The 27,560-nt window shown below is 43.0% G+C and overlaps 1 protein-coding gene across 2 annotated transcripts; it reads right to left on the bottom strand.

Moving 5' to 3' along the window:
• On the bottom strand, window positions 1-26,795 carry FAM110C (family with sequence similarity 110 member C). 2 transcript variants are annotated; one of them, XM_061622877.1, is made up of 2 exons: window positions 25,415-26,795; window positions 1-6,431 (listed from the first exon to the last, which is right to left on the bottom strand). In XM_061622877.1, exon 1 carries the CDS (start codon window positions 26,533-26,535, stop codon window positions 25,459-25,461), a length of 1,077 nt encoding a protein of 358 aa, XP_061478861.1. In that variant the 5' UTR covers window positions 26,536-26,795; the 3' UTR covers window positions 1-6,431; window positions 25,415-25,458. The 2 variants fall into 2 exon arrangements, with proteins under 2 accessions (XP_061478861.1, XP_061478862.1); XM_061622878.1 differs by lacking the exon at window positions 1-6,431 and adding an exon at window positions 21,159-21,266.
• Between the last annotated feature and the right edge of the window lie 765 nt (window positions 26,796-27,560).

The following is a 27,560-nucleotide window of genomic DNA, read 5'->3' as shown; positions in this document are numbered from 1 at the left end:
GATTTAAAATAATAACAGAACCATGTGAATATAAATTCCAGTCAGAGCCATATCCCTTTTTTCCTCTCAGAGAAATCTGCACAAGAAAATCCATGCTGGACAATAATTGGCTATACGTGTCATGTTTATTCCTCTCAGTTATAGTTGACTTTTGCACCGAAATACAAAGCTACCCCTTTAAAAAGCCTTTAACAGCCAGCATGCGATCATCTTCACATATGGGTTCCTGTAATGATGATTTACATGGTACTGTATAGGTCATTAATCTGCACCCAGTGCTTTTATGGCAAATACCAGCATCTAGTCATAAAGTTGGACTTTGTACCTGCTCCTCGATAAAAATCATATCAATGTGCACTGAACATTTTTCACAGTGAAGGAACTAGCTGTAGATAAACATACAGCAGTTACAACAACGTGTGCAACAGTCATTAATCTAATCTGATTGTCTTCCATCATTCCAATTCAGGCAAACGTCAGAGACTAGTTTGTGATTATGCAGCCTCATCTTTTACTTTTTAGTTTTCAAGTGTTCAGGAAGACTTGCACCTTAAAGAGAAATTTTAGTATTACATTTTGAGTTAATACATTTATATCCCACCTTTCCTCCAAGGAGATTAAGGTGGCATACTTGGTTTTCCCTTTCCCCGTGTTATTCTCACCATAACCCTGTGAGGTAGGGAAGGCTGAGAGTTGGTGACTGGCCCAAGATCATCCAGTGCACTTTATGGCTGCATGGAGATTTGAACCCTGATCTCCCAGGTCTAACGGTAGAGACACATTTACTGTTCTGCTGGTTACAGTGTGCCTCCATCTCTCTTTTCTGAACATGGGAGCACGCGACACTAGTCAAACCCCACTGTTATTTACTATAAAAGTGGGATCAGCTCGAGTGCTTCTTTTTTTAAAATCAGCTTCAAAAAGATTTCACAACTGATTGGCATATCAACCCATTGCCCCTCCAGGTGTGGCCAATGTGCTCACAGCCCTATTCTAAGGCTGTGAACACACTAGTTGCTCACCCCAAAGCGTTTCTATTAGCCACACCTGGAGGGGCAATGGGTCGATGTGCCAATCAGTTGTGAAATCTCTTTGAAGCTCAATTATTTAAAAAAGCATTCAAGCTGATCCCACAAGGTTTTACAGTAAAAAATGGGTGGGGTTTGGCTAGCGCTGTGTGCCTGTTTTCAGAAGAAAGAGGTGGAGACACCCTGGAACTAGCAGAACAGTGAGTGTGTTCTACCCTAACACTGTAACTGTTACAACACACTAGCACACTGTACCAAGCAATCCAAAACAGGCACTTCCTACTTTGACCTCTTCTCATCTTCCTGTCCCCTTCAGGCATTTGTCTACATCTACAGAAATAGGAGGAAATGGTTTGCATAAGGCATGCACTGTGAATTTGTCACCTCTACACTAACTAACCAAAAGGAGGAGGCTGCACTGAGAAGGACAACAGATCAACAATTCAGCCCTACAATTTACATAATAAAAGTTAGTGGAGGAGCCTTGACAATCACTGTGGTACCTTAACTTTGCTAATCTAAAACCACCTCATTGACGTCCATCTGCAAACTTTGTCTGCACACTTTCTAAGCACCTCTATAATTCTCCAAGAAAGTTACTATTCTCTACCAACTTCTTATAGTGCCTGTTGACACCTTCTTACCCATTTCACAGGCTGTGTACACGCTCCTGTTTACTCTGCATCCAGTGCACTGCCACCACTAGTTTGGGAAGCAGTTAGCTACAGTCTATATCAATCCTGTCATTTCTTATGGATAACTGTTTTGATGCATTTTGTCCCAAACCAGCTTTCATCCGAACTAAAAAAGAAAAAAAACTAACTGCATTTTAAGATAGTAATGTATACACAGCCTCAGAATATTTGCTATCAACACTGCTTCGGAGATTACAAGTGAAGATAGGACTGTTTTTGCTTCATGAAGTGGATCTTGAAGGCATGCGTCTTCAGGAGTGTACCGTACATTGAGAGGACTGTTTCATACACTTTCCTTTTACATATGACATGACCTACAGCATGAACCCAAAGGGGGTTGGGATCACAATGGCCTTGCTCCCAATGTTTGCACATTTAGTGGCCCTTATGTAAAGACCTTTTGTGTACAGAATTTGCATGCACTCACTGTCTGTTCATAGCCACCAAATCTGTTGAATGCACATAGTTGGGAGCAAGGCCTAGGGTCATAAGAAGCTGCCTTATACCAAGTCAGGCCACTGGTCCATCTAGCTCAGTACTGTCTACACTGATTGGCAACAGTTCTCCAGGGTTTCAGATAGGAGTCTTTCCTTGCACTATCTGAGATACTGGGGATTGAACTTGAGACCTTTTGTATGCCAAGTATGTGCCCTACCACAGACCGGCAGTCCCTCTCTGGCCCTCCCCCCCTATGTTCACTCTACAAATAATTTTAGGTAAAAAACAGGATAATGTGGTTTACGTGATAAAACTGAGTTTATCATTGAGCATACACTTCAGAGAAGGCTGTGATCAAGTGCATCTTCCTGATGAATCTGCTTATATAATATCTGTGTTTTCCGGACATGGATTTGTCACATTCACACCTTACATTTTTACATGTACACGTAACACATCTCCCATGCATGCATAGAGAAAAACACCCTGTATAAAGCTGTCCACATTCCCAGAGAAATTAAAGAGGAAGCACCTCCATCATTAGCTTTTCACATAAATGACTGAAAAGCAGTCTGTAAAGAGTGTAAAAGCAACTACAGTGGATTACATTTGTGTATTAGCATCTTTAACAGTGTAACTTTTCTTCTTTAATTACTATACCAATGGGTAGCCTCTTACTGTGTTAGCAGCCTTTTGTGTAACAAAACTTAATAGAGTAGAAGAATATACTTTTTTTCACAAAAACCTTTAGGCACAAAACATAAAGTAGAACAATACACAGTTTTTAGGTTTCCACTAAGCATGGAGCAGATTTGAAAGAACTGCATACTTTCAAAATTCATTATATACATATTTTAAAAAACCCAATGAGACACACAACCTTATCAGAACATCTAAGTAAAAAAAACTGGCTGCAGTTACTGACGACAGAACATCAGCCTAGTGACTCACAAGCACATTTTTCTTACATACATACAATTGCTTGCACACATTTTTTAATTAGAACTTAAAGTGCTAACTTAGTTTTCCAGCACTGGAATAAATTAAAGCAAGATACATTTCATCTTTGCAGAACTACTGTACACATGTGGAGCTCCCATGAAATGGGGTTGCTAATCATTTCAATGGCAGGAGCTGATGTGTATGTATAAAAAAATGCATATGCACATCAGTTCCCTCCATTAAAATGCATGTAGACCAGACTGGAACTCCTGCAACAAAATTAAGTTGCAAAAATTATTGCAGAGGGTTGCATCATTAAAAGAAACCCCCTCACCCATCTGATGACCCTTCTCTCTGAAATGCCTACGTTTTCCAGGACTAACAACAAAAGACACACAAAAGTGCTCATTAGATGCTTGTTTCACTGTCTGTACTTCGGTAAGGTTAGCTTTTCTTCGAAGCAACATGGCAAGCATTTGGAAAGAGCTTCTTTGCTGATTGGGCTTCTAGTTAAGAATTGATTTCTTGCAGCACTTGCCCTGAGAACTAGTGCTATAAAAACAAAACAACAACATTCCATTTGGTTTTTCAGCTTTAAAAAAGGGCCTGACCCTAGATTATATCAAATGCTGCAAATTAAGATGAATGTAAGAGAGAGCAGAATCAACTTGACTGATGTTTCATTATGTGAGAAATAAATACTGTTCTGAAGGGAGTCTCTGACTAAAGCAAAGAGACTGAAGCATGCCCAAGTTACAGGTGCTGGAATAACATTTAGCCAAGAAAAATAATTCATTTTTAAACATATGAAGAACTCTGTTGGATCAGACCAAAGGTCTATCTAGTCCAGCCTCCGTTTCCCACAGTGGACAATCAAATGCCATTCTGGGAAGCCCAGAAGCAAGACATGAGGGCAAAGGCCTTCTCCTGCTGTTTCCCCTAACTACTAGTATTTTGAGGCATGCATGTGGCCTCTGATCCTGGAGGTAGCATATAGTCATCATGATTTAGGGTCTGTTAGGAACAAAGGATATTTTAATGAAGTTGAGATGTTTGGACAGCAGGAACCACTTTCTAAAACAGGAATGTGGCACCTGAGGGCCTCCAGATATTACTGAGTCACAACTCCCTTCATGATAACCCTCCTGTCCTCCGCCATTGGTCACGCTGGTTGGAGCTGTTGAGAGTTGGAGTCCAACAGCATCTGAGGGCCAAAGGTTAGCCACAGTTCCAAAATAAAGCAATGTTTGTATCTCACAACCCTATTCCAAAATGGCCTCAGTAGTACCTCAGTGACAAGAGGGAGGAACCCAAGATCAACTGTGCCATCTTACACATGCCTTCTTTGATGTAAGCTCCACTGAGTTCAATAGTACTAGCTCCCATATAAGTATAGGATTGCAGCCCTAACCTTTTTCTATGAAATGGTGGGTCAGTGTTAGCCAGGTACAACCGTTTATATCAATCTCATGCAAGGAACTGCTCTCTGAACTTCTAGTCTGAGCATGCCAGCCTTGGAGTTGCTCACTGGCACCATCTGAGGAATGTTCAGACATGCCCCTTTTTTGTTAAGCCTGAAGCTTGATGGCTTATCTAAATGTCAGTTTAACCCAATTATTTTGACTGCAGCATTTGGTTAAGAAGCATGCTTATTTTTAAAAAAATGTTGTCCATAATGCCAGTCCTTCTTCCACTCCCAACATAAATTTGTTTTTGCAGATTCTTGTTATATATGAGTATGCCAGTGCAGAGAAGTGTGTGTGTGTGAATAAAATAAACGGGGAAGACACATTTGCACTTGCTTGCTATTGCAGAAATGAGAGCCATTCCCAAGTGACAAAGGAGCAGACCCTGTTTGGAAATCCAGAGTCAGGAGTGATCTTCTCACAGACACTGTAAGTACCCCAGACAATTATGTGCCTGCAGGCCTGTCTAGACCATACATTTTAGCTCGCAGTCTAGCCATTTTATTTAAAAAAAAAACTAAAAAGCAATGCCGTCTTCTACCAAGAAGCAGTTTATCTGTGTATAACAGCACCAAAATACTGTTTAGTAACACACCATCCTATGGTTCAATACTGTACATAAGTGGAAAGTGCTACCATGCACACACAATGGGGGAGGGGCCCAAGCTGCTGATTTGCTTGTCCAGCTGCATCCCATATGCCACACTGATTCCCATTTGGAATGGACCCTCAGTCTTTGGGAGGGGCTTTTCGGGGGACATAAGGAAGCTGCAGTGAAAAGGATAGGTGGGAATAAAGAGATCCCGGTCTATGATGATGGGCCACAGCTCAGTGGAAGAGCACAAGCTTTGCATGCAGCAGATCCCAGGTTCAATCCCAGGCATCTCTAGGTAGAGCTGGGAATGGTTCCTGTCTAAAAAACCCTGGAGAGCTGCTGTCAGTCAGGGTAATCAGACAATACTGAGCTAATTGGACCAATGATCTCACTCGGTATAAGGCAACTTCCTATGTTTATATTATTATTATTATTTTACATCCTGCCCTTCCTCCCAAAGGAGCCCGTTCCATTGCATTTTTCCGGTGTCCCAATTTTATCTAGATTAGGCCTTCTTAGAGATAACTCTTTAAAAACATAGTTTAAATACCTATGAATCTTGGGTTCCTTGTGTTATATTTTAAAAAAGGAGTAGTCTGTGAGGGATCTCCTCATGGTCTATAAAGAATGGATAAACCAGTATAGGCCTGAGAGTCATATAATCGGTTAGGCAAGCAGTTTTCTATTAGAAACAAAGGTGGAGGCTTTATCACTGGATTCCCACCCTCAGGGCTACTTCACATAAAAGGTAATTCCCATGTTGAAAAGCAACATGTAGATGGTGATTTTGCTAGACGTACACTTGATATGCCTAATCATTAGGACACCACAGCTCAGTGCAGTTTACCATCATGAGAACACACAACAAAATGGACACGCATGTTCCTCATACCTAAGAGTGAACATGCAATTTGCTCTTATAGAAGTGATACTAATCTAGAACATCGTCTTCTGCAAAACAACACTCAGAGGATACCAGCTCTGGTTTTCTGCTTTGCTAAAAGACTGTGCATCAGAGAAATTCTTCATGCGCGTACCACCATCCCTGTTCCCTTCAATATGTTGGCACTGACTTCCAATTCTTTGCTCCTTTGCTATGGCTGTTTCTTCTTTTCCAGGAGCTAGTAAGCTAGTATTGATTCCCAGCTTCAGTTTGCAGTTCAGTTGTCTCATGGGACTCACACAGATGAAGAAGAGTGGTAGAAATGATTGCTGCAAGTCCGTGTTCTGCCATGTTGCTGTAAGATTCCATCTTAGGAAGTTCATTCTAAGAAAAAAAGGGGGGGGGAATTACTAGAAAACTGTGAAGCATTTCACACTGAGGTGGTAATTTTTATTTGTGCATATAACAAGCACTTGAGAAACTTTTTTAAGACTCGACTACATTGGTGGTTTTTACTACCTAAGAACATAAGAAAAGCCCAGCTGGAACAGACCAAAGGCCTATTGAGTCCTGCTTCCTGATTACACAGTGGCCAACCAGATGCCTATGAAAAGTGCACAAGCAGGGCCCTGCCCACCTTGCAATTCCCAGCATATCACTGCTGGTACTGTAGATACCACCCGTTGCGATTTTTAGCCAGTGATAATCTTGTCCTCCATGAATTTGTCTAATCCTCATTTTGAAGCCATCTAAGTTGATGGGTACCACTACATCTTGTGGTAGAGAACTCCTTATAACCAAATGACACAAATCAGTGTCATATGATGTTGATTTAATTCACATATTAGGTCACATAGAGGTATATTTGCCATGGGGAATAAATGCAGGATCTTCTGTTGCAGGATTTTTTTCTCCACCCTCCCCCTTCCACGCTACCTTCACACCTGAAAAGATCACATATGTGGCCTCTGGATTTAATGCTAGCTACCACTTCCTCTTCACGCCTCCCTGCACACTTCAGGCAGGCTGTCTCCTTTGTTTCTCTAAAAACAAAAGTTTACATTATTGTTCCTGTATTGTTCTGTTAGTCACATTGACCTGTCTTGTTTATTTTGCTGTATTGCCTTAATGGATTTTTCTTTATGTTCTTGTGTAGTCATTTCAGATTACTCTGTTATTTCTTTTAATGTTCCTGTACTGAGGATTGTGTATCAATAAACTCTTTAATTCATTTCAGTTACAATGAGTCTGTGGACCTTGCATGACCTCCTTGGAGGTTCACATACTTGATTCCCAAAATACAATCCCACATAGATTATTATTTTTAATGTATTTTATTTAGCATCACTAACGTTATTTGTTTATTACATTTATGACCACATTTCTTCCACTGTGAAAACAAAAGTCACATAAACAAAGTTTCAAGGTGGTCTTCCATTCAGGTGCTGACCAGACCCAGACCTACTTAGCTTCAGCAAGATAGCTGCATCATTCATGTGCTCACACGCCATGCCACAGGACAACATTAAGGGGCCTGACCTAAGGAGTTTGTAATCACTCTAAGGCAGGAGCAGCCAATGGGGTGCCCTCTAGATGTTGTTACACTACAACTCCCCTCAGCTGCAGTTAGCATGCCCAATAGCCAGATGTGATGGGAGTTGTAGTCTAACAACATCTGGAGGGCATCATGTTGACTACCTGTCTTGAGATGGCAGTCCCCTGCAAACTTAATTTGGGATTTAAAAAAACCCTTGACCAGAGGGCACTTCCAGATTCACTATTTTGTGGTAGGATTCAATCACATACTAGCAAATTCCAGTTGCCCAGTCAAAGTGGATTTTGCACTCTTGTGCAACCAACCTGTACCCCCTCCCCCCCACCCCCCCCAAAAAACACCATAGCCTTTTTGTGACAAGGAAAGTGATGGGGGGGAAATGCACTGGAAAGTATGGGATAACACTTGACACAATATCATCTAACCTCTATGTAAACAAATCAGAATGAATGCTCAATAAATAGCCAATTTTGTCTAACCTTCGTGTAAACTAATCAGGATGAATGCTCAGCAAAAAGGTTGTCGAACAGCAATCAAAGCTGGAATTACTTCTGAGGAGCCATGCATGTGTCTGTGCTGCAAATTTCCAAGGGGGAGTAGAGGATGTGCCCCTACACCAGAATTAATTTAGAATATAATGTGTATAACATAAACTTCAGGCAGGAAGCCAATAGAATTGCAAAGCATTTGTCATGGTTTGACAGAGGATTTGCTGTGTTCTGTCTTTTTAAAAGGCTATACATAAGGCCCAGCAAAAGCAGGCCAAATGAGCCTGCGGGAAGAACCAGTTTCACTTTTGGAAAGAAGCCTGTATGTGTCGTTGGGTTGACAAAATCCCCTCAGCAGCCAGAAGACTCCTGGACTTAAATGAACCATTTACAATGCTCAGTTAAGTTTTATACTTGTCTGCTCTCCACCCCAGCTCTCCCAGTTTTTCTGCCATGGGCTTTTCCCAGTGCATTGTAATAATAAATAATTGTCAGGGGGAAGAAGTCTGGGTGTTCTAGCGTTCCCCCAATACACTATATGAAGGGTGAGGAATCTTTTTCCCTTCTGGGGGCCACACCAGTGGTGTGCAGGGCCAGAGGCAAGGTGGGTGGGGCAATTAATAGAAATGTTATCTTTGCGCAGTTAGTAGGCTAGTTTCTACACATACCCACTTTTCTCTATCCAGGCAAGTAAGAGTCATTATCAGAGGCCAAAGACACAACACAACCAAGCAAAAACACTCAAGGAGGGGGTATTCCAAGGAGGGAGAGTTCCAAGAGCCTGATAGAGAGGTCTGGAGGGCCGCTTGAGGGTCTCCACCCCTGCACTATGGTCTTAAATTTCACTTTACAGCACTGCCTAATGAGACAAAACATCGCTGCTTTTAAAAAACGGCAACTCATCCCTAAAGGCTTAACTGATTTTTTTTAAAAAAGACTCAAGTAGTATCTCCTTGAACTAAATAGATTTCCAGTGTTTCACAGGTCTCTTATTTATTCATGCAAAGTTTTACAAATCATAATAGAATCCCATGAAAAATTAAGCTGGGAATATAAAAGATTCATGGCTAAGCTCCTGACCCATTAAAAAGCGCACAGCTGTGTACAAAAGCAACTCCTCTTGGGGAACCTTAGCATACAGTAGAGAACCCCCTCCAAGCTCTGTTGAATTGCCGCTTTCTTGCTTGCTTGCTTTTTTGTACAATAAGGGACAATAACATTTGCCAGACTGCTGGTGGACACTGTGCCCCAAAGTTCCATTAAGCAGCCTGACATTTACATAAGCCCACAGCCTACGAACATCTCCTACGCTGACACCAAAGAGACGGCCTTTCCTTCACAACTTTTTGAAGCTTTTTGTCTCCTTTTTTCTCAGTGTTCGCCCTCCATTTTATTTTATTTTTAAAAAGCAGCTGTTTGGGCAACAGACATGGCACAGCTAGGTTAAGCACAGCTCCAAAAAAGCCATGTGAGCCAAGGCCCGTTTAAAACACCATGCTGGAATAAGCATTTCCTACGAATCTCCTGGGGATAATTGCTGACAACTAGAACTCAGCCTGATAGAAAAGCTCCCCTAACTGCTAGTTATTAGTTCTCTTGCAAATAGAGGCTTAGCATCTGAGTGGGTGGGATGTGCCTGGATTTTCAGCAATTATGGATTGCATTCTCAGCAGGTGCAGCAAGGAAGCTTCCCTCACTTTAAATCGTCAGTGCTTCACTTGAAGGCAGTTCATACCAGCTGAAAAGCCTGAATGTTTATCATTAACATTAAGCTTACATGAATATGTGCTACTTCTCAGGTTACTAGAACTATTCAAATTTTATTGCCAAGAGTTATTGCAGCACCTCTCCTATTCCTCCCTGGCAAGAGTCCTGGCCCATTAAGAGACAGACAGGAATTCAACAGATTCAGCCTCTCTCATAACCCTGGCAAGAAAGAGTGGGGGAAGTGGGGATCCTAATGAGCTTTACTAGATAACTGCTAAGAAGCACTGACCAAGTAGTATCTTACCTCAAGTTGCATGTATTCACATGATAAGCTAGTCAGCTATGAGATGTATTTTCAAGTGGAAACTATTTTTCACATATCAAGGACTTAATCAGAAATCAAGGGAAGTAGCAGAATGGTAAATTATCCTTACCACTTGGCAGAACAATAGCGACAACTGGTTTACCAAGTGGCTAAATGCTCACTGTAGCAAGTCACTACTTGATAAATAGCGGTTGTATTTACTTGTAGGGAAGCTTGGTAGTATGCATAACACTGGAGAGATCTTAAACATGGTCAAGATTGGTAGCAGACAGTGGTTTGCTTCCTCTTTTCCTTTTGTCAGCAGTAACCATGGTGTAGTCACCAGGTAGGGTAGTATTGTTCATGAACTATTGACCATAGTAACCAGGGCTAACATGAGCTTCCAATTCTGGTTAAAAGGCAAAGTCTCTCTCTCTCCTGCTAGCTGGATTGCTAACTAACTAGTTATAGTACTCCAGCAACACATCCAGAACAAAGTTTGCAAAAAGCCACAGGTGCTTAACTCTACAAACCTTAAGCAGTTCCACAGACATTACTGGAAAAACTGAAGCACATGAATACATCTTTTTAGAATTGAGGCCAAACTCATGCAGAGGCTAGGTTATAAGTAGGGCATGCTTCTGCTCCAGGGTGTTGTTTTAATATGCACTCAGTTCCCAGCCACAATTATGATCCTGTCTGCTAGTTGCTTTTCTGTAAAAGCAAAGAACCTGATAAAGCTGTTAACAGGTACAGGCATCTCTGTTTGCTCACTGGACAAGAGCCAATATTTGCAGGAAGTCAAGGATGTGTTGTTTCATGGCAGGAAGTTCCCAGCATTGCAAAACTAGGCCTGGATTACAGAGCTGCAGGTGTACAGCTCCTTTGCCTCCCAAATGGCTCATCCTCTGACTAATCAATTGTGTAAATAACATGATGATGAATTATATCTGAGCATTTTGTAGTTTAGATTAACAGAGATTACCTGGCCTTAAAGGCTGTGTGTGTGGACTAGCTCTGTTGCCTCTGAATTCTTAATTGCAACACCTGTATGCTTTTTCTTTAATGAAAATTTGTGTGCATTAGTGAGGATCAGAAAAACCTCTTACAGGCATATGATGGAAATTTTTACCACATGTAGACTCTTATTTGAACAGTTCCATTGTCTGTCTTGGCTGGGGGTGTATCTACTACGTTGATCCATCTTCAGAGCTTTTATGAGTTCTTGCAAACTAGGTGCTAGAGTGGCTCTTTACAGATTACTCCACATGCCCCTCTAACCACTTGCCAATGGCAAATATGGGCTTTTTTTAGCCCAATGTCTGGTGCTGTTATGACACTGGTAGCATGGCAAGATGTTTAACCCTTCCCCTACTCACTGCTTTTCCTGTTCAACTCTTGCTACCTTTCCCCAGCCATAGGTCTTGGGACATGTTTGCCAATCAAATGAGCAAAAGCATCCAGAAAAAGGGATTGTAGGTGAAAAGCAGAATATGGAGAGTATGAAGGTTAAGCACCCCCTCCCACCACTTCTCTACTGCATATGTGGGTCAGCGGAAAACTGAGTTGCAATTGGAAATCCTGCGTTTTCCACCATTTGTGTAGTTCTGCCCTGCTAGGATGACCAGCTGAAACATGGGATGATACTCCTGTTCCCTTATTAGTGATGTGAAAGAGAATTTCAGTAGGTGCACCTTTCTCATTTTGGAGCGCTGTCATGCGTGTGACATGCTTCACCTTCAGAAAAGCTCTTTTCTACATAACTCTGAAAGGGACAGCAGTATCATCCTCTGTTCCTGGTCACTTTAGCAAAGCAAAGAAAGAAATTCTGCACATACTGGTAGTTTGGAAGATCCCTGGGAGGGGGAAGCACCGCTTTCTGTTGCAAATCTAAGCAAGGTTTAAGATTGTAACTCTACAGTGGGATGATCAAAGGAAGGAAGGAAGGAAGGAAGGAAGAAAAAGAAAATCACCTGGCCTTATTGCAGGGAGCTGTTGGGCTGGTCTGGGAGTAGCTGATGTGAATGATGTTTCTGCCTTCAAAGCTCCTTTACAACCTTCCTCAGACTCCTTTTTACAGTGTCCCATAAGTGCCCCCAGGAACTGAGGCTCTACAGAAGGATTTAGCAAGGTTTCAAGGTCAAGCGTGTGAAGCTCGGCCTCTTAGAACTATTATCCTGGCCCCACAGATTGAACTTATTTTATCTGTTTCTCTCTCAGTCTCTCTCAAAGCAGCCAGGCTTCCTTTCCAGTCAGTGCTGGATTAAAGAACAGGATGGAGGTTTTATGTGGAGCCTGTGATCTGGGCTGGTACACTTCTTCTGGGGCCCTGCTGCCACTTCCTCTTATCTATCACTATCTATCAAACTTACCCATCTTGTTTATTATTGCTGGCATAGTGAAAAGGGTAAGGGTTGTAGCTCAGTGGTGGAGCATCTGCTTTGCATGCAGAAGGCCCCCTGTTCAATCCCTGGCATCTCCAGGAAGGGTTGAGACTGGAGAGACCCCTGTCTGAAATCCTGGAGAGCCACTGCCAGTTAGCGCAAACAGTATTGAGTTTCCCAACCGTTGGGCCACAGATGTTGCTGGACTACAGTTCCCATAATTCCTGACCATTGGCCATGCTGGATGGGGCTGATGGGAGTTGTAGTCCAGCAACATCTGTGGCTCAAAGGTTGGGAAACCCTGAATGGACCAAAGCTCTGATTCAGTATATGGCAGCTTTCTATGTTCTTATGGCCTATGTTCCTAAAGCCCATCTGTCCATCGGGTACATAGTGCTGGAAATATTACTGCTTGTGCCGTGCAAACTACTTGCCAGGGATGTTGATACGGGCTGGTCCAGGGGACTGGAGCCCTGAGTCTTTTGTGCCAGGCCCTGGATCTCTTGCCTCTTCTCCCTTTTCACTTCTAAAGAAAACTCACCTTGCTTCCAGGGCGGCTGGGTGTGCTGCAAACCCCAGTGCTGGAGAGACCTCAGCCACCTGTGTTCTTCCGCCTGCCCAGCTGACCAGTCAGCAAGGTAAGAGAGAAAAGAAGGACTTCCTGTCTGCACTTGGACTGCATACATGCCATACATTTGAGGCAAATGGCTTCTCTCAAAGAATCCTGGGAGCTGTAGTTTGTTAAGAGTGCTGGGAATTGTAGTTCTGTGAGGGGTACACTCAGTTCCCAGGATTTTTGTGTTTTAAACGTTTGCGTAGATAGCCTTGGTATACTACAAGGGTGGGTGTGAGAAGGGGGGCAATGATGGGGGAGCAGTAAAATTATGTTGGGGGAAGATATTATTTTAAAGCTTATTGGGTGACTGTGGGCCAGTCACTCCACCCCATAGGACTGTTATGAGGAGAATAAAAAGGACAAAGAGGAAAACCACAAACACTTCCTTGAAGTCCTTGAGGAGTGGGCAGGGTAAAAAGTGTAATAAAAAATGATGTCTCTGGGAAGTTTACAAGTCGGTCATTATGCTAGTAGCATTCCCCTTGTGTTTGTCCCCACCACCTCAAACTTGGAAAGAGACATGGCTGTTCGTGTTACAATCTCTCAGGCTTTTTTTTTTAGTTGTGTCATGTTTCCATCTCTAAAATGGGCAGTCGTTTTCTGGAAAGTCTTCTGTATGCTCAGTTCCTTCACGATATAATGCACATGATGCAAAATGTAAATGTACTGCCCTCAAGTCAATCCTGACTTATGGCGATCCTATGAATAGGGTTTTCATGAGGCTGAGAGGCAGTGACTGGCCCAAGGTCACCCAGTGAGCTTCATGGCTATGTGGGGATTTGAACCCTGGTTTCCCAGGTCGTAGTCCAACACCTTAACCACTACACCACACTGGCTCTCATGCACATGATGCAAGGCTTGACTAACTGTTTTAAGGTATTGCTCTACACTTGGGGCATTTTCCTGCTATTGAGTTGTGATGCAGATTGTTTTGATCTGTGGTTGTTGGATATCAGATGCCAGGTGTGGGGAACCTTTGGCCGCCCAGATGTTTCTGAACTACAACTCTCATCAGCACCAGCAAGCATGGTCATTGGCCACAGATGATGGGAGTTGTAGTTCAGCAACATCTGGAAGGGCAACGGTTCCTCACATCTGTCATATGTGGATGGTATTTACTGGTGACAGGTGACTTGTAAGGACATGCAATATCTGGATGGTATATGAGTGAGTGTGTGTGTGTGTGAGAGAGAGAGGGGGGCATATTAGATGTTGGGCAAGACTTGTTTAGGTCCTATCTGCACTATACATTTAGTATCATACCACTTTAAGCAGTCATAGTTTCCCCCAAAACATTCTTGAAACTGCAGCTTGTTAAGCAGCTTGTTAAGGGTGCTCAGAGTTCTTAGGAGACTCTTATTCACAGAGATACAGTTCTCAAAGTTCTCTGGGGAAAGGGATTGATTATTAAACCACTCCGGGAATAGTAGCCATCAGCTTGTTCCCTTGTCATGATGACTGAAGTGGGTTACTTCTCTTTGATGCATGCTTGCGCCAGCCCATGTTCTCAAGGCATCTATTCCATGTACTCTCCTTTGGAGTTTACCTGATTGGAGAGCAGGCTGCAATTCTATGCATTCTTACTTGGAAGCAAGTCCAGCTACATTCATTGAGCAGACATAAGGATCTGGGCTGCACATCTAACATCTTCACTGGGATATTTTCTGCAACATGGAATGTGGGGTGGACTGAATGAACAGCATACGTTGGCAAACCACGCTGCTGTTCTCAGTACACTATCTCTCAAGACATTGCGATCTGACCAGTGGAAAAACAGGATGTGGTTAACTTTATGGCTGTAAACGATACTGACATCTGTAGTGGTTAAATAACTGCCTGCATATTGCCACGTAGATAATGCTGTTGTACTATGTATGTACGTGATGTTATACAATAGTTAAAGGTCATAGGCTGTTTATGGAGAGAAAATAATCCACGCCTCCAAGCGGAGGTAAAATAAAAGCGGAGACGAGAATTACGAGGGGGGCTCCGAAATTGAACTCTGGTCTCACCGTGTCTCACTGTGTCGTGATATCTACATCTGGTGACCCCGACGTGATTCAGAACAAACACCCTCGTACCCACTGGCAGGATCAGCCAACGGTGCACCTCAGCGTACAGCTCCCATTCGTGAGTATGGGGGGGGAATTGTCAGCTCAGCAGAAGGTTCATGCACAAGAGCTACAAAAAATTTTAAAACAGGATACCTCAGCTTTTATAAGTCGTTCTCACATTGAATCATTGTTAAAAACAATTCAATGTCAATGTCCATGGTATCCAGAGCAAGGATCACTACGTCAGTCAGATTGGATAAAGATAGGGAGAAAATTACATGAAGAACCAAGAGCACCTATTCACCATCTCTTATTATGGCAAAAGTGTGCTGAGGCCATTAGTCATTTAGGGATAAAAGAGACATCGCTGTTTGCCAATTCTGACCAGAAAACTCCTCTTTATCCCCAACTTTCTTTACCTACACCTGAAAAGGATATTGAGAAATTTGTAAATGCTCCTCCATATAGCCCTCCAGTCCAACAAGAACAGGTTACTGGGAAGGTTAAAGCAGCCATAGCTCAGGCTGCAGCCTCAGGATTATTATCTATGGAAGAAATGGGAGACTGGGAGGGTACAATTTCAGCTTTTCCCGTTACATATCAGCCAGATCCTAATAATGCTAATAATCGCATAGCAACTTGGACAGCTCTTCCGTTTTCTGTTATTAGGGAAATAAATAAGGCAGTAAGAGAATATGGGATTACGGCTAATTATGTACAAGGGATGTTGGAAGGAGTAGCTACTGGATATAACATGATCCCTCAAGATTGGAAGGATCTCTTTAGGATGATTTTGACTCCTTCGCAATATGTAGTTTGGGACCAAGAATTTAGACATGCTGCTATAGCAGCTGGGGATGCTAATATCATTCCCGAGCAAATTTATGGGTCAGGTAATTTTGCTACCATAGCACAACAAGGGGTATTGCCTGAAGCCGCATTTCATCGAACTGCTGAGTGTATACAGAAAGCATTTAAAAAGGTGCCTGCTGGGAAAGAACCCTTACGTTCTTTTACGAATGTACGGCAGCAAGCAACAGAGCCCTATTTTCAGTTTGTTGACCGTTTGAAAGAGGCTCTGACACGGCAGGTTGATAACCCTCAGGCACAAGGGGAATTATTGTTAAAATTAGCTTACGAGAATTCTAACACAGACTGTAAAAAGATTTTGAAAAACATTATTCATAGACCGCAATATGAATTGGGAGACATGATTCAAGCTTGTGCAGAGGTAGGTACACATGTTCATGCCATGACATTGTTAGCTGGGGCATTAAGACAGGGTAACAAACCTACAGGCAATTGTTTTAATTGTCAAAAGCCTGGTCATTTCAGAAGGGAATGTCGGGCTCCTGGCGGAGGAGCATTTAAAGGTGGGGGCACTGTTACAAACCGGCCAAAGAAAATCTGTCCGAAATGTAAAAAGGGTTATCATTGGGCTAATCAGTGTCGTTCAGCTCCCATTACCAATACCAATGTGTCTTCCCGTCCTATTGAGGGAAACTGAACTTGGGGCAGGCTTCCAGCCCCGAATCTCAAGGAAGTGTACCCACCCCTGCTACTCAAGGAAGCGCTGGAATTGATTTAATACATGCAGAGTCAAAAGATGTTCCTTTGCCTGGAGCAGTTCTTTTAATGCCTACCACACTCACTGGCCCTTTACCAGAAGGCACCGTAGGCCTTGTACTACCGCGATCCTCTGCTTCCAAGAATAATATAATGGTGGTACCTGGTGTTATTGATTCTGATTATCAGGGAATTATTTATATTCAGTATTGGAGTCACCTTCCCCTTCAGTTGAAGAAGGGAGATTCTTTTGCGCAACTATTGTTATTGCCATATCGTCTTTTCACATCGAACACTTCCTCCCAAAAACGTACTGGTGGATTCGGATCTACAAGGACGAAATCGCCGAGTGTGAGTATTTCAGGTAATCCTTTCCATCCACAGGTAGCTGCAGTACTGGCAGAAGTGACCAGGGAGAAACCGGTTCGTAAGTATTGTTTAAACAATGTTATTTTTGAAGGTATTATAGATTCTGGGGCAGATGTCACAGTAATTGCTGAACATAACTGGCCATCCTCTTGGCCAGTAGAAGTGGCCCCTTCTGTGTGGGGAGTGGGCGGAGCTCAGGATTCAAAACGGAGTAAGGATTGGATACAAGTTGTTGCTCTTGATGGTGATCGTATAGCCCACATTCGCCCTTGTATTTTGGACATTTCAGTAAATCTGTGGGGAAGGGATTTACTGGAGCAATTCCAGACCACCATTGTTATTAATGATTAGCCAACAAAAGGCAGCTCTTCCTTTACAATGGAAGACAGACATACCCATTTGGGTAGAACAATGGCCCTTACCCAAAGAAAAATTAGAAGCTCTGCACCAACTGGTAAAGGAGCAACTGGAAGCTGATCATATAGCAGAAAGTAATAGCCCTTATAACACCCCAGTGTTTGTGATTAAAAAGAAATCTGGAAAGTGGAGGCTCTTACATGATTTACGAGAAATAAATAAATTAATTGTGCCCATGGGTCCGCTACAATGTGGGACGCCTAATCCAAATTTAATTCCATATGACTATTCCTTAGCTATTATAGACCTGAAAGATTGCTTTTTCACAATACCGTTACAAGCGCAAGACGCACCGAAATTTGCGTTTACTGTTCCCGTATATAATAACTCTGGCCCTGCGCAACGATATCAATGGAAAGTGCTACCTCAGGGCATGTTAAATAGTCCAACCCTATGTCAACAGTTTGTAGACATGGCCCTGCGACCCTTTCGGGCTCAATACCCTACATTATTGGTCTACCATTATATGGATGACATCTTGGTGGCTGGGAGAACCCTCCCATCTATGTGGCAACAACACCTTACTGATCATTTGTCACAGTCAGGGTTGCAGATTGCCCCTGAAAAGGTACAACTCAAAGAACCATTTCTGTATTTAGGACATAAATTAATGCAATCCTACTCCACTCCTGTATTGCCCTGTCTTACTTTGTCAATGAAGCCAACTTATGTAGAACTACAACAATTCTTGGGTTCTATTAATTGGATTCGACCATATTGTAAACTTACCACTCAAGACATGGGGCCTTTATTTGAATGTTTAAAACAAGGACGTCAACCTGCAGATATTATTACTTTAACGGAACAGGCAAGGCAATCCCTAGAATTAGTTTCTACAACGTTAAAAGCTATTTGGGTGGATCGACAAATATTGAATAAACCACTGATTTTATTTGTTTTATTTGATGGAAGCCAACTTTTTGCTGCACTCACTCAGGAGTCAGGCTCCAATGCTACACATATAATAGAGTGGCTTTACTTAGCCCATACACCAAAGTCATCTATCACAACTTTGCCAATGCAAGCAGCAGAAATAATCCAAAAAGCACGATTACGATCAAGGCAATTATTAGGTATCGATCCGGTTGAAATTTCGTTGCCTCTTAAACTTTACACATGGGAAAATGCTGTTGCGCTTTCTGATGACCTTCAATGGGCTTTAGTCTCTTATTTGGGCACAATTTCATGTCGTTCCTCATCAGATCCACGGCTTCAAATTACACAAAAAATTCCTATCCAGTTTCAATCTGTAATCAGTTTACAACCCTTACCTGCGGTCACGGTCTATACTGATGGCAGTCCAACTAGAGGGGTTGTTGCATGGCACGAGCAGGGGGTTTGGAAGACAATTTTCACCTTACCCCAAACTTCCGCTCAGAGATCTGAGTTGGCCGCTGTTAGTATGGCGCTGTTGACTTTTGCAGATCAGGAGGTTAACATTATTACCGATAGTCTTTATGTTAAGAATGTTGTACTTGCATTACCCGGTAGTTATGTCTCTCCCATGCTGGACACTAATCTACTTGCTCTTATGCTTACACTTCAAAAACTCATACATACTCGGTCTTGTCGATTTGCTATATTTCATATTCGCAGTCATCAACCTTTCCCAGGATTGTTAACAGAAGGTAATCAATATGCTGATCAGGCTCTTCGTGCCCTCCTTTGCACACCCATAGAAAGTCATGCCCTTCATCATCAAAATGCTAAAGCACTCCAGAAGCAATTCCATCTTACTGCCCAGGAAGCCTCTGCCATTATTCAACAATGTCCCCAATGCACACAGTTAACTCTATCCCCAGAACCAGGAGTGAACCCACGAGGTCTCATAGTTAACCAGTTGTGGCAAATGGATGTTACACATTTTCCTACTTTCTCCCCATGGAAGTATTTGCATGTTACAGTAGATACATATTCCGGATACATATGGGTAACTCCTCAGAAAGGGGAAAAAACTAAGAATGTTATTAATCATGTCATTCGTTCTATTGCCATCATGGGCCAACCTCAGACGATAAAAACTGATAATGGTCCTGCATATGTTTCACAGCAATTTGCACAGTTTTGCACTAAGTGGTCCATTACACATTTGTTTGGTATTCCTTATAATTCTACAGGTCAAGCTGTCGTCGAACGTACCAATCGTACCCTTAAAGAGCATTTGCTTAAACAAAAACAAAAAGGAGGAGTACCACTGGGATTGGCCACCAAAGAGGAGTGGCTGGCACAAGTGTTGTTTACCATTAATCATTTAAATTTGTCTCAATCTCCCAATACTCATTTTTCCTTTTCTACTCGAGCGCAGCGGCATTTTCAGCAGTCGGAGTCTCTACCTGCCCCGCGGGTGCAGTTTCGGCAACTACCAAATCCAGAGTGGAAAGGCCCAGTTCCGCTTATAACGTGGGGTCGAGGTTACGCGGCTGTGTCTACGCCTGACGGTCCTGTGTGGGTACCTGCTAGGTGTATCCGGCCCTGGAAAGACGATGTCCTGGCACGATAATCTTAAGAATCCCATCCCTAATTTTTCTCTGCAACTTCAGGATACTGGGATGTCTTCCAGGAAGCGTGGTCGGAATGTTCCGCAACCTCCCGTGACTTGGGGCCAAATAAAGAACTTAGCAACACAAGCAGAAAAAGCAATGGAACAAGCCGGGGTGGACAAGACAACTGAGAATACCATTCTTGCTTTAATTGCGTCTTTAAATACAAATTCTATTTTTGTACTTTGCATTTGTTGGATTTTAGGAAGCGCCGGGGCTGACAGGTTGGGGCAGGAGTTGGGGATGCGGTTTCAACACAATATCTGGGTTCAGTTAGCAAGAATGACAAATGTGAGTGACTTTTGCATGACTGAACATGTACAGGAAATGGGTATGTTGGGAACATGTTTAATACCCGTATGCAAAGCACCTGGGGATATTGGGAACATTACAGGACTTGGGCGGTTCATGAATACTTCAGAGATTAAATATCATACTGTTTCGAATTGGGGAACTCCAACCTTCCAGCTGCCTGTTAATGCTTTTCAATTATTTACATCACATGTTGCAAATTCCATTAATAATACGTGTGCTCGGATGGTTAATTGTAGTCGACATAAGGTGCAGAAGGGATATTTCTGATACCATCTGTTGCCTGAGTCGACTGGTTCCCATTTTCCTTCATAAAAGGGAGTTGCTAGCCCAACGTAGGAAAAGAGAAGCTGTTGCCATGCCGGCTGATTGTAATGACAAGGTGGAATTGCTTAATAAAGCAGAAAGTGTATCACTAGCCATCTCCCTTGTTGGACTTCCTGCATTGGCAGTAAGTAACAGCAATCAATTACATAAATTAGCCTGTAATTATGTTAAGATGATAAATGCCACCTCTCGAGCCATTGCTTTGTTAAATGAAGAGCAGGGTATATTAAGACAAGCTATCTTGGATAATCGTGCAGCTATAGATTACCTGCTATTACAACATCAGTTGGGGTGCGAAACTATAAAGAATATGTGCTGTTTTAATTTAACTGACAACAGTTTTGAAATCAGAACACAGGTAAAAAACTTGAAGGATCTAGCTAATAACATTTTGCAGGACGCCCCTACAACTTGGTGGCAGTGGCTTTGGAGTTGGCTGCCCACTGGATGGCTAAGTCAGATTCTTAGATATGCTATTCTTTTACTCATTTTAAGTATAGGCTTATGCTGTTTTTTACAATACCTTTTCCAGACGTGTACACCTGTTGCTCCGCGACCATTACGTAGTAATTACTTTTTGCTAAAAAATAAAAAAGGGGGAGATGTGGGGTGGACTGAATGAACAGCATACGTTGGCAAACCACGCTGCTGTTCTCAGTACACTATCTCTCAAGACATTGCGATCTGACCAGTGGAAAAACAGGATGTGGTTAACTTTATGGCTGTAAACGATACTGACATCTGTAGTGGTTAAATAACTGCCTGCATATTGCCACGTAGATAATGCTGTTGTACTATGTATGTACGTGATGTTATACAATAGTTAAAGGTCATAGGCTGTTTATGGAGAGAAAATAATCCACGCCTCCAAGCGGAGGTAAAATAAAAGCGGAGACGAGAATTACGAGGGGGGCTCCGAAATTGAACTCTGGTCTCACCGTGTCTCACTGTGTCGTGATATCTACAATGGAAAACCAGTACTTGAGCATATAACCTTCTGTTTCTTGACACAGGAAAGAACTTTCATAAGAACATAAGAAGAGCCCCACTGGGCCAGGCCAGCGGCCAATCTAGTCCAGCATCCTGCTCTCACAGCGGCCCACCTGATGCCTATGCCAAGCTTGCAAGCAGGATCTGAGTGTAATGGCACTTTCCCCACTTGTGATTCCCAGCAACTGGAATACTGCCTCTGACAGAGGTGGGACAAAAATATTTTCTAAGAAAAAAATAATTCATAAAAAATCACATCATTTTGGGGCTCATAGTGAGTACATCAGATGATGTGTGGGTCCCCTGGCCAGTTGTTGTGCTCAACCGTAGCCAATCAAGGAGAAATTTTAAATTGTATACATTTAAATTATTAGCATATACATATGAGGCATATGTGGTGAGGGTTCCCCAGCTTGAAAAAACATAGAACCTATATTAGATGTAGAGTTATGATAGAAAAAGCTATTATTACAGTGATTCGTTTTTCCCATGAATAGAGATAAAAAGATTTGTTGTTTTTGCTGTGCTTACAAAGAACCCCACCTTTAATGGGAATCAAACCTCAGGCATTTCAGTTCTGCTAAGTTAAAGAAAAAATACTGATGAATGTTTAACTATTTAGCTTTCTATACAGACTTTCTGCTTTGACACCCCATCCCCAACAAGTTAACACTGCCAGGAATCCTCTGTGTTGGCTATCAAGAGGCAATTCTTAATGTACAGTCACAGCCATAGCCCTAACTAACTGAGTGAAAAAGAGGAACCAGAGAGCATCAGCTTCCCCTCTGCTGAACATGGAAATTCCTTAGTGCTTGATCCTCAAACCCGAATGGATCTAAATTGTTTTCCATTCAAATTACTTCAGTGGGATTAATTTTCCTAAAATAAAATCCAAGTATTTCAATTCAACAGTAGTTTCCAGATTGCACGTTTTGAAAAACTGGTCAGTAGATTGCTGTAAAAGCTGTCTGTGATAGTAGGAGGGAGGGAGGAGGGAGGGACTAATGTAAGGCCAGTAGATAAGGATTAAGCCCATGGGAGGTTCTTTTAATTTGGAAGGGAGCTGCTAGATGGTTGGTCAGCACTTTTCTAAACTGTGCTGAATGCTGTTCTGTGGGAATCATGGTGTCATTAAACAATTGAGGCAACACTTAATTGCGGTTCTCTGCTTGATTGTGGTTCTTTTAAATGCACTTTTTAAATTCAGATGATACAAGTAGAGAGATCTAATAATTCAGAGTGTGTAGGTGGGGTGGGGCATGTGGAAGGAGACTTCCTCTTGCATTCATGGCCTCCCCTTCTTCTCTTAACTGCATGCCTTCCATGCGAGGTCCGTCCATGAACTCTCTCTGTCTATCTCCATGTCTTGAAAGTGAATTGCAGTGAGACCCAGTGGACCACCACCACTGCAAATTCTTCAGCTGGGAGTTCCTCCATGCATTGAGTGTTCTGGATGCAGCTGGTCCCTATATTGCCCCCCAACCCAGCACACAGCAGGTGCATGGCCCTTATTAAATCTGGAGAAGTGCAGAAGGCAGAGCACCCACTTCCACATGCCAATGATATGTTTGTGGAGTACGGTCAGCTTCTGAACAGAAAACCCTATTCATAGAGTCATCATAAGTCGAAATCGACTTGAAGGCAATCCATTTTCCATTTTGACTCTTCCAGCATGCTTAAGGGGAGCCTGTTGGCTGCTCTCTTGCGGCCTAAAGATGCTTACAGACATACAGGAACACATGGCAAGTTTATCTACCAAACAGTTATCCAGTGTGTGTGTGTTTGACTTGAAACATTGCTCTAGGTAGGGGAGGGTGTCATTTTTGTGGTTGTCACATGAGACACCAATCAGTACTCTGCACAGCCAGCTGTTGCTGGAAACAGGAAGAACTGCTTGCTCTCAGTACAGTCATGCTAAGAGAGTAAGGCAAATGCTGCCCTTGCAAATCTCCTTCTGTGCATTGGTCCCCCCATGAGCACACTGGAAAGCTGAACTGGAGCAAAAAGGGGTGCAGTCCAATGGCCACTATAAATGCTTAATTTCCATTCATTTCAACAGGATTTAAAGTATGCTTAACAGCATAGTGGATTTTGCCCAATGGTTGGGGAAGGACATTGAGTTGTAGCAGCCTATCATAGTCAGGTACCTAGAAACATTTTCTGTTGTCAAATAAACTGATCCCTTGACTTGATGTGCCACTTGCTAGACTCAGGGTCACTTCTCACACTGAGTGTCCATATATATGTCCATAATCACATATGGAAACATTGGGACTGTACACAGATAAAGATGGCAACAATTTTTGTATTCTCAGTATAATTTTTTCTCAAATCACTGCAACTATATCTGTGTATTGCCTACTTCACACAAGTGTTTCCCCACAAGAACATGCAGCTGGGGATAGATCACAGCTGCCCAGACAGAAGAAAACAACAGTGATCCAGCTGCATATAAAATCAACATAAGCAATGCCCAAGTTTGTGTGAAACTTAAAACTACAGGTCTTTTGCATGTGTAAAGGTTCTTTGCTTTTTAAAAAATCTTTCCAGCTACAACACAGTTATTAAATGTTCATCATAGGCACATTTACTTGGAAGTAGATCTCACCTATTGCAATAGAACCTACTTGCAAAAAATCATGTCTAGACCAGAGCTTGGAAAAGTTACTTTTTTGAACTACAACTCCCATCAGTGGCCATGCTGGCTGGGGCTGATGGGAGTTGTAGTTTAAAAAAGTAACTTTTCCAAGCTCTGGTCTAGGCTCACATGGTAACACCACCATGCTATTAATATTTCATTGGACGTAAGTCCCACTAACTTCAGCAGGACAAAACTGAAGTATGGAGGATTAAAGCCCTAATGCTCAAAATCTGCTTTCTACACAGCTGCAGCCATATCACCCAGCTTCCATCAGTTTGAGCAAAATAATTTAAATGAAATCAAGCAGCAAAAGAAATTCCACTTCTCAGCAGATCAGAAAATGCGACTGCCAGTAAATAGGTGGTGTAAGCTATTATGCTGATATGGGAGGAGCCATATCACTCACCTTATCAAGTGAAATGGAGTGTGGAAGAGGAGAGACTGGTAAACATTTAACATTGCTTGCTCGTATGTGCAAAGGATGACGGATGGAAAAGGAAGCAGGAGACAAAAATGGACAGCTCCAAAACAGCAAGGGGTTCAATTTGCTTCTGTTTATCTTAATTAGATATAATTAAGGCCTGGGTAAATGTCTAAATTTCCTGTTAACATAGCACAGACCTCTGTAAGTGAGCCATTTGCCGTGCAGGAGACTGCAGGCACCAGGCATCACATGTAAACATTGACTTTAACTTTCTTCTGAGATTTTGATCCCACTCTAGCAAAGTAACATGACTTTTAAAAAGTCAGCTTAAAGCCCTTGGGATTCTATGTCATGAGGAGAAGGAGGAGGCATCGTTCTGAAGACCAGATAATGTTAACATGCTGGTGACATTGATCAGCACAGAATTTGAAACCCCAAATACACCTATTAGGCCCAGTCTGCTCTGATCAAGATTAGCATCATTGATATACTTCCTCTCTATCAGCATTGTTTTATGTTCACCATTCTTTAGTACCTTAGTATTGTTCCCTCCATGCCATGAGGTGCTGGAGGAGGTCATTCTGAGAAGAGGTCCTCCTCCTCTATATACCCAAAGCAACACAAGGTAACATAAAATTGGCATCGTTAGGTTTTATGCACCCATTATACTTACCTGGCTACAATGTATTCTGAAGTAGGCAGTTGTCATGCAAAGTCCTATAGCACGGTGTTAGCCTCCTTGGCTTTCTTACATGTGTACAACCATTTGATTATCCGAGCATTGCGTTCAATCACTGATGTGCCGGTCGGGACCTGTTCTGTGAGTTCTTCTTCCAGGAGGCCATCGTCGCCACTGTGCCTCGTGAAGTCGCTTTCTGACGTTGCCATGCTGATGCTGCGGATCCGGAAGGAGAAGTTGTCAGAAGCCACAGAAAAGTTCTCTTTGCCAAGGTCTTCTATTACCTCGGGTTCAAGGCCGCAGTACTTAAAGAAAATGTCAAACTCAGAGAAAGATTTTGAATACCGAGAACTAATGTCCGATTGGGACCGATGCAGACCTTTCCGCTTTACTTCATAAGGGGCTGTGGTCAAATCTGAGGCATTCTCACATCCCCTGGTGAGAATGGCTGCTGGGCCTGTTTTCGGGGGTTCATTGTGTCTTGTTGGATCAAGGTCATGGCCCGGATCTTTGACCAAAACAGATCCTTCTGTTTCAAGTGCAATACCTTCCTTAATAACAACTTTGGATGCCTCAGAAGCCAGCTGTTTTTCCTTGACGGAGCCCTGGAACAGCCTTCTGACTAAACTCCCACGAGCACTGTCATGGCTTTGTCCCCTTACAAACTCACATTTCTGGCGATAGATCACTAACGAGTCTGGCCTGATCAGCCTCTTGGCACTGCTGCGCCTCACTATCGGAGGGCCACCTGGCTCGAGGGCAAGAGGGTCAGAATCCATGGTGCTGTTCACTTTTGACATGGGACGTCTCTCCTCAGGCAGATGGTTGCTGACTTTCTTGCTTTCCATGGAGCTGCTCTGGCTGCTGCTGGTGCTCTCAGAAGCTGAGCTGAGTGTACTGACCGGCTCCTGCTTCGTGTTGATTACCTGCTGGCTTTTGACATATTTGGCCTTATCTGCTGCCAGTCGTTCCACAGCACTCTTCCGGCCTGGGTTGCCTGCCTCCATCTGTTTGCGAAGGTATTCTGGACCCTTGTTGAAAAGCCGCACTGTCAGTGAGGAATGGAAGCCGGAGATGGCATGCATTCTCACTACGTGAGAGAGTTCAGTTGGCATAGCAGGTTCAGGTGTCCCAAGCTCACTGGCAGTTCAGGAAAAAGAAAACCACATTTCACAATCACCGTCCTTCCTCCTCCCTTCTTTGGTTTCTACTCTTCATGGATAAGAAATCCAGGGAAATCCAAATAGCCAACCTCTGCTGCTACCTTGGTTTATTGTTGTTATTATTGATCTCTGAAGGAAGAAAATTTCTCTGCCTTAGCAAAGCCCAACTGCCTGTGCCTGCTGCAGACACTCCGACTGCACACACACCTCCACACAGCTGCTTCCTTGCACATTCACCTTTCGGCTGAGCCAACCCCTGCAAGGCAGACACAGCCAATCCCGTCTGAGTGCTGAGGCCTCTCTGACATCACCCGGAGAGGGGAGATGGCTCATTGACGTTAGAGGAGTGGCTCAGACCATCAACACTCCACTGCCTCTAGCAAGGACAAGCCCTAATGAAAGTGTTTGTTTAGCATATGCTTTCATCCGTCTCCTCCTGCCACAGCAGGGAAGTCTCTGTGTGAATGAAAATACCAGAGGACTGGTGTCCTGCAGGAAAAGGGTGAGATACGGAGATGCCTGGGAGAGAAACTTCGCAAATGCCTTGCTGCCTGCTCCTGGAGAGGAAGTAGATTTGAAGGGCATGGGATGCCTATTCCAAGCCTTTTGGAGGGGGGGGGGTGGAGGAGAGGACTGCGGATCTCACAGGACTTTGCAGTTGGTGTGCTAGTGTAGAGACTGAGCTACCAATCAGGACCCCCACCCCCACCCCCACTCCTAGTTCATATCTTGCCCCTGCCATGAACTCACTAGGACTGTATCCACACTATACATTTAAAGCACTCTTATACCAGTTTAATGGTCATGGCATTCCCCAAAGAATCCTGGTAATTGTAGTTTGTTGACAGTGCTGACCTCACAGAGCAATAATTCCCAGCACCTTTGACAAACTACAGTTCCCCTGATTTCCTTTACTCTTAAAGTAGTATAAGAGAGAGCTTTAAAAGTATGGTGTGGATTAAGCCTCAGTGGTCTTG

The sequence above is a fragment of the Rhineura floridana genome, chromosome 4 (genome assembly GCF_030035675.1).
Source record: "Rhineura floridana isolate rRhiFlo1 chromosome 4, rRhiFlo1.hap2, whole genome shotgun sequence".
Taxonomy (NCBI): Eukaryota; Metazoa; Chordata; class Lepidosauria; order Squamata; family Rhineuridae; genus Rhineura; species Rhineura floridana.
This window is presented reverse-complemented; position numbering and strand designations above follow the sequence as displayed.